We start from the raw sequence: 10,935 nt of genomic DNA on the forward strand, positions 1-10,935 counted from the left end.
TTTGACGCCCCCCCCCCCCTTAACGCAGTCACGACTCGCTTCCCGTTTTTATTTTTCACATTAAAGGTTCTCAAAAATGACGAGTCAGTAAATAAAAAATTTGTCATTTTAATGCAACATAATTGTGACTGAAATACAGTTAATCTCATGGAAATCCAGCCCCGCGCTGACAGACAGGTGTTCATACAGGTATATATTACAATGTGCCTCCTTATAATACAGTCAGGTTCTAGGGAAGAAGCACTGGAGGAGGAAGTGACACGTCTGGACTTTATTGTGATTGGACATGATGCACATGACGTGGCTGATGGCGAGTTGGTTAGGGCGTTAACGGTTGAAGTCTGAAGGCGATTGGCCAGGAGCGCCGGGGGCGGGACGCCGTCCGGGACGACAGCAAGTACCGACATGAGGAAGGAGGTTCTGAGTGAGCAACAGCAGTGACACCCATTTACGGGCTGCTAACCGGGACGTGGACCCGGGTTCTTCATGAGTGGATGGGACCCCCCCACAGAGGACCCGTTCCACCATCATCACAAACCCGACGCGCCAATCAACAGGGAGTGAAAGGCGTGGTCTCACGGCGGTGAGACCACGCCTTTCATTGTCCCTGTTTCTCAAATTTTTGTACAAAGACGATACAACTATCCAGTCATGCAATGATGTTTTGGGGGGGTGTTGGTGTTGGTGGGGGGGTGGTCTGATTTCCTCTGCTGGCGTTAGACGTTCTGCATCTCCTTGCCGATCTTGTAGCTCAGGATCTTGTTCCAGTCGATCTTGGTGCGCGTCACAGGGAGCTGGCGGCGTAAGGCTTTGAAGGTAGTGTCTGACATGGTCTGGTAGTTCTCATTGATGGCCGTCTGGGGGGGGGGGGCAGAGACACTCAGATCAAAAGTTTTTTAACGGAAGAGATCATCTCCAGGTGTGGAACTGTAACGTGATGATGATGATGATGATGGGTCAGAATTCATCAGGACACCTTTCTGCCTACCTGATAGTTATCCTCTGCTGCACTCATGATCTTCACAAACTCCTTTGCAGTAGAAGCTTCATTCTGAGAGACATAAAACAGATTGAAGAGCAGAGAAAAGAATCAGCAGCAGAGCCCTGAGCAGACGGTGAAGGTCTGATCAGGAGGTGTTGGTCTCTACTCACAGAAACGGACATGGACTCCTTGACTTCTTTGTGGCTCACCAGCTGGACGTTTCCATCTTCATAGTAATGGACCTGGAGGGGGGAGAGGCTCTGACGCTGTAACTCCACCCAGCAGGACACAAACTCCAGAAAGAGAAATCGATCTACAGGCTCCAGAACGGCTCCTGAAGAATGACCTACCTGGATTTTCATGATTCCTGCCACCTGAGTGGTGGAGGGGGAGATCGTGAACTTCCATTCTGACCTCCAGCGTCCGTTCCTTTGAGGGGAGAAGAAAACCAGTTGAGTTTAAGTCACCGCCATCACTTGTTGACTCTTGGTCTCCATGGAGACCATCTAAGACAAGGAAATGTCCCTTTTTTGGTCTTCTCAGCGAACACCATATGGCGTCACCGTGTCTCTAATCCAGACGTTACGATCTCCTCCAGGAGCTGTGGGATCATTGGGACTGAAACCAGTAAGCCCATTAGAGGCCAGCAAAGAGGATTGGAGCTGCTCTCATCCCATTAGATCGGCCCTTCTGAGAGCCGACAGCCTTAAAGCACCGTTAACCAAACACCTGCCTCAGGTGAGATGTTCCTCCAGACAGACCAGAAAACCACCTCAGACGTACCAGAAGTTTTTGGGTTGGAACTGGTGACACTCGATGCAAACGATGATGGTTTGATGTCCGTCCAGGGTTTTACCATAAACCTGGAGAGGAAAACACGTTTAAAAAGCAGGACACACACACACACACACACACACACACACACACACACACACACACACACACACACACACACAGGTCAAAGGTTTTACATGTAATATGTAGAAAATGAATGCAAGAGTGGCTTCAAAACCACAGGTCCAGCTCTGACCTGTGACCCCCGACCCACACACTGGTGTTCAGCTCCACACTGTGTTCTGTGTAACTCTAAACTCCACGTTCCATTACTGACATAAACAGAACAACAGAGTCCAAACACAGCTGACTGGCACCGTTCCATTTCTCCTGCTCTGTGTTTGTGGGGTCAGAAAGGCCCCCCCATGAATAAATGAACAGCAACCTGATGTCAGCCCATGAGGAGACGCTTCACGTCCAGCTGGAGTCAGATTCTGACACCCGTTCCCAACACACACACACGTGATAACGGGGACCTACGGTGCAGACGCCGTTCGGGTAGTGATCCTTGACGTAGGCACGGACGGCCGAGTCCACGGCGCTCCTCCAGCCCTCCACGGCGCCATCCACCTCCTGGCCCCGCGGGTCGCTGGCCTCCTTCCTCAGGTGGTCGTACCTGAAGGAGATCTTGTTCTTGGGGTCCAGGACCCGGCCGTTCCCCAGGTCCCCATGCTCCGTGATCAGGACCTGGAAGGAAGACAGGAGGGAGAGATGTGAGACAGGTGTCAGGAGGGAGAGATGTGAGACAGGTGTCAGGAGGGAGAGATGTGAGACAGGTGTCAGGAGGGAGAGATGTGAGACAGGTGTCAGGAGGGAGAGATGTGAGACAGGTGTCAGGAAGGAGAGATGTGAGACAGGTGTCAGGAAGGAGAGATGTGAGACAGGTGTCAGGAGGGAGAGACAGAATGAGAGGAGGAGAGGGATGGAGAACAACAGAGACCAACTGCAGAGATGTTATGGAAAAAGGAGAAGAAATCCCAAAGAGAGATGTTTAAAAAAGCAAAAGACACACATAAAAAAAAGGGGGGGGTAGAGAACAGCAGTCACTCCCCCCCCAGCCTGATCTTTCCATCTCCTCTGCCCTCAGCCTGCTGGGACTCCACCCCGTCGTGGAGCAGAGGTACCTGACGACACGTTTGCATCAGACGGTGAAATCATCTCATCCAGAGCCGCAAACATGAACCCCGCCAAAATAAAGGCGTCGCCCAGCTCGTTTCCTGGGGAGGCAACGCTGGAATGTAATCCTTAACCCCCCCATGATTGAAACCTCATGAGGTTATGACATCAGAGCAATAAAAACCAGAAGCATGTGGGTCCGGTTCCCCGTGTCCTACTGGAGAACATCACAGACCTGACTCAAACAGGAAGTGAACTACAAAACCTGCTGCTGCAGCCAATCACACGCACTCACCAGTTCTTCATAGCCTTCCACTTTCACTGGGGTGAACTGGTCCAGGTTGTACTGGGCAAACGCACTGCAGACACACACAAACGGTTTCTACATGAGGAGCGGACAGGAAACACCATGAAGAACATCTCCTGACTGGAAGATCACGTTCTGAACATGAACGAGCTGCAGGAGGCTGGACGTGAACTGAAGGCTGACGCAACCTGCTTTATTAATAGTTAATAATAATACGCACGATGACTGGTAGGAAATCCACATTCTGACTGCTAAACGTTTTACTTACTTTGCAGCACCTTCCCTGAGAAGATTGTCGTCGTTGAGCAGGAATCGAACATCTGAGGAGGAACATGGAAGAGAAAATGAGAAACACAACGCAACATTTCCCACAATGCAGCACTTCAGCCCATCTTAATGACTAAACATTGCAAACAAAGTTAACGTCCTAACTTGTGTCTGATGTTATTTTTCTTTATTGATTGATAGTTTGATCCTTGATTGATGGAGTTCTGTGGGTTTAATAACCTGACAAATGAAAAGGATTTATGTTAGAACAGAGAAACAAACAAACATGTTTTTTCTGTCTAACTGTAATGTTTGGAACTAGAATCAGTCAGGAATTCAGTTATTTAACATTAAGGAGTAGTTACATTTAGTTACATTACACTGAGTTACATTTAGTTACATTTATTAGTTACATTAAGGAGTAGTTACATTTAGTTACATTACACTGAGTTACATTTAGTTACATTTATTAGTTACATTAAGGAGTAGTTACATTTAGTTACATTACACTGAGTTACATTTAGTTACATTTATTAGTTACATTAAGGAGTAGTTACATTTAGTTACATTACACTGAGTTACATTTAGTTACATTTATTAGTTACATTAAGGAGTAGTTACATTTAGTTACATTACACTGAGTTATATTTAGTTACATTTATTAGTTACATTAAGGAGTAGTTACATTTAGTTACATTACACTGAGTTACATTTAGTTACATTTATTAGTTACATTAAGGAGTAGTTACATTTAGTTACATTACACTGAGTTACATTTAGTTACATTTATTAGTTACATTAAGGAGTAGTTACATTTAGTTACATTACACTGAGTTACATTTAGTTACATTTATTAGTTACATTAAGGAGTAGTTACATTTAGTTACATTACACTGAGTTACATTTAGTTACATTTATTAGTTACATTAAGGAGTAGTTACATTAGTTACATCTGGCTCTTTGAGGACAGCCGTTATGCTGATGTGGCCCTCAGCGAAAATGAGTTTGACCCCCCCAGCCCCCTGCACAGCAAACGGTGTGTGAGGTCACAGCGGGGTCATGTGGTCATGTGACTGTTCCTCCTTAAGGAGGCTGGAGGTGAACTAATTCACATCAGTTCCATCCAGCTAGAAATCCTCCAGGGGTGTGTTCCCTCACCATTGAACACCTCGTTGAACTCTCCTGGGGGGGCGTGGGTGATGAAGTTGGATGCTATGCGTACCTGCAGGAGAGAAAAACCACAGGAAATGACATTCATCAGTCTTTTATCACAGTAAAGCATTTCCTCCAACATTCAGGGACTCGTCTGGACTCGACGCCGTGACTCGCTCTGCTCTACTTCCTGTCAGTCCGTCTGTTCAACGGTGTGTTTCAGCCAACAGGTGGGGGTGGAGGGAGGCGCTCCAGCGCCGCTCCTGTTCACCACCCGCCTCACTCTTGTCTCACTCATCGATTGTCCTCTGCACCAACGCACTTCCTCTTTCCAGGTCACATGTCAGACTGACAGCACAGCTAAGCCCCTCCCTCCCCGCATCGTTGACGGCCATATAAGGTCATAAAAATGTACTGAAGTCCACGTCCTCCCTCGCCCTACCTCACCTCTTTCTATTACGGGCTGGCTGGGGTGGCTCACCAGGTGTGTGTGTGTGTGTGTGTGTGTGTGTGTGTGTCTGTGTGTGTGTGTGTGTGTGTGTGTGTGTGTCCCCTGGGCCCTCATTAACAGTGTGTGTATACAAATGCTCTGCCGTTGGCACAGAGCTGCAGATTGATTCCTGCTAATGAGTGATGCTGAGAGAACGGAAGACACTTGGGTGTGTGTGTGTGTGTGTGTGTGTCTGTGTGTGTGTGTGTGTGTGTGAGTTGTTATGATCAAAGCTATCTGCATGAGTCTAATTCTGTCATGAAATCATCTTGACCCAGTTATGCTGAGCTATCAACAATTCATGACACTATAGCACTGTGTGTGTGTGTGTGTGTGTGTGTGTGTGTGTGTGTGTGTGTGTGTGTGTGTGTGTGTGTGTGTGTGTGTGTGTGTGTGTGTGTGTGACACTGGGACTCCCCGTGCGAAGCCTAATCTGCTCAGGATCCCCCTGATGATCCTGGATGGGGGTGTGAACAGAACCCCCACACAGGAAGCAGCTTTCTGCACCAGAGTCACTAGTCTGTGTCACTAGTCTGTGTCACTAGTCTGTGTCACTAGTCTGTGTCACTAGTCTGTGTCACTAGTCTGTGTCACTAGTCTGTGTCACTAGTCTGTGTCACTAGTCTGTGTCACTAGTCTGTGTCACTAGTCTGTGTCACTCATCTACTCATCAAATCTTATTTGTCACGTCAGATCATCTCATTGCTGCTGGTTCTAACTGGTTCTAACTGGTTCTAGCTGGTTCTAGCTGGTTCTAACAGTGTTCTGACAGCGGCCAGAGGGTTACAGTTCTCCAAAACTCGAACATCATTTACAGCTGCTGGTCGCCGTGGTAACGTGTGTGGATTTCTCTAAACATGACCAGTGGCGGTATCTCTGTCTTCAGGTACTGGTCCCGACACGCCACCAGGTCCATCCTGAGACACGTGACTTCAACACCTTCAGTCAAGTCCAGACTCGTGTCGTTCTGTCGACGCTGGTGAGGGTGTGTTACTGTGGACGTCTTTATACATGAAGGACAGATAGTGATCCCTCGTTCCTCGTGGTTAGTACGTTCCAGGAACCACATGGGATTAATGACTTCTGCGATAGAGCGACAAAATATTTCTCTTATTGTTTACGGTAATGTAAATGTTGTGAACCCCCCCATACTGATATCAAACCACCTTCTATCTGTACTACCTTTAAAACACTCTGATAGGCTGTTTAAAGCACTTTTGTGTCTCACAGAAGTCCTGAGACTCACAAAACGTAGCACACTTCTGGATGCCGTCAGCCAATAGAATGCGGCTACGGTAAAACGTGACTGCCTACTAGAAATCCACGATGAGGTGAAGTCACGACTGTTGATGCTTGAATGCACGAGGGCGCACTGTAGTATCCGGTAGAACCACACTTCACACAGCTGCTAGTTTTCAACAGTAAAACAATCGGGATTAGACGGATCCATCCACCCATCATCATCATCATCATCATCACCCACAAGGCCTTTCACCACAGTCTGGTCATTTCACAGGAACGAACTACCAGTCAGGATCACAATGGCTGCTTTTCCTGTTGGCGTCCTGGTGGGTGTTAACAGAATGATTCAAGAACAGTCGCCCTCGTCGCCCAACCGTCTCTCTTTCACTGAAAACGTGGCCTTTTCTTTCATCCCTCTATGCAGTTTTAAGGGGTAAATCCTCAGGGGCCGTCTCCCCGGCGTGAGCCAATCACAGAGCTGGAACGGCCACAAAGACTGTGACATATAGGAGCCTGTAGCGTGGGAACCATATGTCTTTGTGCTCTGGGCCCAGACACCAGCTGGTCTTGCTTCTTTCAACTTACTCACTGTATATTCATCCTCATGTTACCCCCCCACCCCTCCCTGCCCCGTTCCTGTCACTAGAAGAGCTCTGTCCCAGGACAAGCTCCACCCGCTCGGGGCGCACCCTTTCTTCATCCCAACCAACACTGACAGCACATCGTCCTAATCCAGGTACAGAAGGGTTTATCAGGCATCCCCAGATCCTGGAGTATACTCAAGCTGAGAAGCACAGCAGGAATAAACTGAAGCGTACTCACAGCACGCCTCAGAAGCTGCCATTCTAACCTGAATAATGAATTTAATCCCCTTTACGTCTCCATGTGAACATCCTGCACTTTTAAATGGTGCTGGGGCGACGAGGAGAAGGGGTCCTGGGTGTTTGGTGATGGAATATATGGTACGAATAAATGCACATACGATGTGGGTGCAATCATTCATGAATAAAGTTCACAGCGTGATGGAGAAGAAAGGAGGAGGACAAGTTAGCAGCCGGAAGCTAACTGGGAAAGTTCCTGGTCATCCACACCAGGTGGTGGTGGATGGACGGCTAAATCAGGTTTAGTGTTTATCTTATTATTTAGGGTAATTTAAACGTTTCTAAATCCCCCCATACTGATATTGAACCACCTTCTATCTGTATTACCTTTTACCTTATATTATCTTGTATTAAAGAAAAGCGTTTTTTTAATACATGGAAGTGCGCTGCGTTCCGTGAGTCTGAGAACGTAGCGCACTTCCAGATACAGTCAGCCAATAGCATGCGCGTATGGTATCACGTGACTACCTACTAAGTTAGACTCTTTTTCCATGGCTTGTTCCTGGGTCTTTCATTTTGGTCGTGATCATTCATTATAAAACACACAGCTCTGTGTGAGCGTCCTGATGCTCACACTAGCTAGCCACATGCTAGCACCCACCAACTACACCAGACGAATGTCCGTCAGTCTGGTCATGTAAATGAAAACACGCTGCAGCTTCAGAACGCCTGACAAACCGGACCTCTAGCCAACATAACGGGGACTTCTCTTTCCTTACAGTGATATGAAATAGTGACTGCTGGAGCACAAGGAAGAGCCGTCGCTGTTGAGTAACAGCAGCTTCCTGTAAAACCGACGCGTGGTTTCTGTGCTGTAATCAGGAAGTTGGCACGACAGCCCAAATATGGTGTCAGTTTTTTGGTAAATGAAACTTAATTTTAGCTGCATTCACCCAAAGCAGATGGCCGGCTGCTCTGAGATCAAACACCTGAGTGTGTACCAAATGTGTGTGTGTGTGTGTGTGTGTGTGTGTGTGTGTGTGTGTGTGTGTGTGTGTGTGTGTGTGTGTGTGTGTGTGTGTGTGTGTGTGTGAGAGAGAGAGAGATGCTGTGTGTGCTTTTAACAATCCAATCTACTGGATGGATGCTTAATGTAATTTACTTTGTGCAACAGCCATCAGAAAGCATCCATTACCTGTCTGTCTGTCTGTCTGTCTGTCTGTCTGTCTGTCTGTCTGCAGGTCACCATCATCATTCCTTCAGCAATAAAATAAAAATCAAACTGTCTGCTCAGAACGTGGACTCAACGTGACTCAACAACTGCAGAAACGCTTTAAAGAGGTGAAGAAACTCAAATCCTCTTCTGAGCAGCGACATCCTTTGGTTTTCACGGTGGTTTGTTCACACCTTCAGACCACGAGCCAGACCAGATCACACGGTGGTGACTGTCTCCACTACGCCCTGGACACAAAAACACCAAAATAACAACAATCCTGGTCTGACCTAGAGTGTTAACTGGAGAGTCACGTCCAGAGAAAAAGGACTCGACTGTTCGCTGACATGAACTATGACTCCAGGATGAGGACAGACACCAAATACGAGGATGTATGAAGCACAATTCCAAGCAAATACTGCACCCCTGAATATAAACCACAGGAATGACAGGAAACAGACAAACACAACAGAACACTTCCAACTTCTAAGTTGCTCGATGTAAAATGAAGACAGACAGGGGTCTGTCAGAAACATTATTTTCTTAGATTAGATGTGACAGCCTGGCTCATTTAAAAGCGTCAAACTGGTTTAAAGTATACTCATATTAATTAATTCTAACTAAAGAAAAAACACATCAACAACACTGTCCATCAGACACCAGTTTCCTCCTGACGTGCAGTTTAAACACACTCATTTGCAGACATTGATCATATTGAATAAAGAACTTTAAACATGGTGCTCAGATCCGTTAAACGTTCAGTTCCGGTCCCACGGATGTGTGTCGCTGGTCTGGGGTTCGAGTCCCTCATCCCACCGTGACAGCTACCGGAGAAGCGATAACGGTTACCGGGCTGTCTGAAGAGGTGTCAAACTACAGATTAAATGCTCTTAATGATAATCTAATCCCCTGAACAGTACCGGTCCGGTAACAGTACCGGTCCGGTAACAGTACCGGTCCGGTAACAGTACCGGTCCGGTAACAGTACCGGTCCGGTAACAGTACCGGTCCGGTAACAGTACCGGTCCGGTAACAGTACCGGTACTACACCGGTACCGCTGGTGAAGGGCGTGTTGCTAGCGGCTAGGCTAACGCGGCTAGCGGGGCTCGCTGGGGGAAACTTCCGTAACACGGGCAGCAGGAGCAGCGGAGGACCACCGACGGGTCCGCCGGACGGAACCGACGTGGGAGTCGGGCTCAGGCTCGTTTACACCACAAACGCGGTTCCTATTTCGGGCCCGGACCGTACAAGGAGCCCCTCCGGGGGGCGAGCCCAGCGGAAGTGGAGCTAAAAATAAGAAGCGCAGCGGCAGCAGCCGGAGAGCAGAGGCCCGGGCCGCGGCACTCGCCTCCCGCCGGGCGGCACCGGAGCCCCCGGGCGAACGTCGGCTCACCGTCCGCCGGCAGCGGTCCCTGCCAGCGTTTATCCAACAGTCTAGCGGCCGTCTCACCTTCTCCTCGTCGGACAGGGGCTCATCATGATCCGCCATCTTTTCTTCCGGCACCACCAGCTTGTCAGCGGTCCGTGACGTCACCGCAGGGGCGTGGTCGCAGCGTGGTTCCGCTCCGCCCTGACGCATGCGCAGTCAGCGGCTGTTCCGGTAACGGGTCCGGAGGACCGGCGGTGGAACGGAGACACGGGATGTAGGGGGGGCTGTTTACGTAGGGCAACAATAACAACAATAATAATAATAACATTAACAACAACAATAATGACAACGATAACAACAAAAATGTATTAAAGAAATAAAGGCTAGTCGCTGCATGCTGTTTATCACGTCAGGCTTCTGGAGTAATCATTTGGGTAATAGTTTATTATTAGTAGTAGTAGTACTAATAGTAGTAGTAGTAGTAGTAGTAGTAGTAGTAGTAGTAGTAGTAGTAGTAGTAGTAGTAGTAGTAGTAGTAGTAGTTGTTGTTGTTATTATTAGTTGCAGAATAAACTCTGCGAGGTGATGACATTAAACTCCAGTCTAGTAATGTTTTAATCTTAAACCCATCACATCTCCAGTCTCAGGGGGATGCGAACCTTCTGGAGCAGCAGTTCCACTGACGTCGGAAGGAAGCTGAGTGCTAACACCGTTAGTCTAAGGCTACAGTTGAAACTTCTGCTTTATTTTATGTGGAAACTTTTCATTAATTGGATAGAAATTTGAGTAGTAAATCAGACTTCTTTCTACTCCTACTATCTGTTTTTACTCCTGTCTCTCCGTTACTTTCTGACTCAGAGTGAACGGAGCCGACAGGAAGCTGTGATGGAGACGGATATCAGGCTGCCATCTGGTGGACAATTCACGCAACTTCACCAAAATGCCACACTGTTGCAAAATAAGACGTTTTTATGTTAATTCAGTACATTAAGTTTTATATGTGAACATGCACACCCGTATTTTTGTTAATGACTGAATGATTCTACATTTATTTTAACGTGACTTTTCACACAGACATCAAAGTAATACACGTTTCTGCCAATAGATGGCGGTGTGGTCCTGCTGTAGAAATTTGCATTCC

The 10,935-nt window shown here is 47.5% G+C and overlaps 1 protein-coding gene across 1 annotated transcript; it reads right to left on the reverse strand.

The window, feature by feature from the left end:
• Positions 1 to 88: 88 nt before the first annotated feature.
• Positions 89 to 10,019, reverse strand: LOC137593918 (F-actin-capping protein subunit alpha-2-like). The gene is made up of 10 exons (XM_068313026.1): positions 9,876 to 10,019; positions 4,665 to 4,728; positions 3,508 to 3,559; positions 3,228 to 3,291; positions 2,297 to 2,503; positions 1,766 to 1,845; positions 1,333 to 1,411; positions 1,153 to 1,224; positions 989 to 1,051; positions 89 to 857 (listed from the first exon to the last, which is right to left on the reverse strand). Exons 1-10 carry the CDS (start codon positions 10,002 to 10,004, stop codon positions 717 to 719), a joined length of 951 nt encoding a protein of 316 aa, XP_068169127.1. The 5' UTR covers positions 10,005 to 10,019; the 3' UTR covers positions 89 to 716.
• Positions 10,020 to 10,935: the final 916 nt, after the last annotated feature.

The sequence above is a fragment of the Antennarius striatus genome, chromosome 4 (genome assembly GCF_040054535.1).
Source record: "Antennarius striatus isolate MH-2024 chromosome 4, ASM4005453v1, whole genome shotgun sequence".
NCBI classification, from domain to species: Eukaryota; Metazoa; Chordata; class Actinopteri; order Lophiiformes; family Antennariidae; genus Antennarius; species Antennarius striatus.

Bases quoted from the DNA above. Each gene is read 5' to 3' on its own strand.
- LOC137593918 (XM_068313026.1), bottom strand. From the start codon at position 10,004: ATGCGTCAGGGCGGAGCGGAACCACGCTGCGACCACGCCCCTGCGGTG. The intron at 3,292-3,507 runs GTAAGTAAAACG...GTGTGTCTGCAG, and splicing joins CTCAGGGAAGGTGCTGCAAA to TGCGTTTGCCCAGTACAACC. The intron at 1,846-2,296 runs GTAGGTCCCCGT...TTTCCTCTCCAG, and splicing joins ACCCGAACGGCGTCTGCACC to GTTTATGGTAAAACCCTGGA.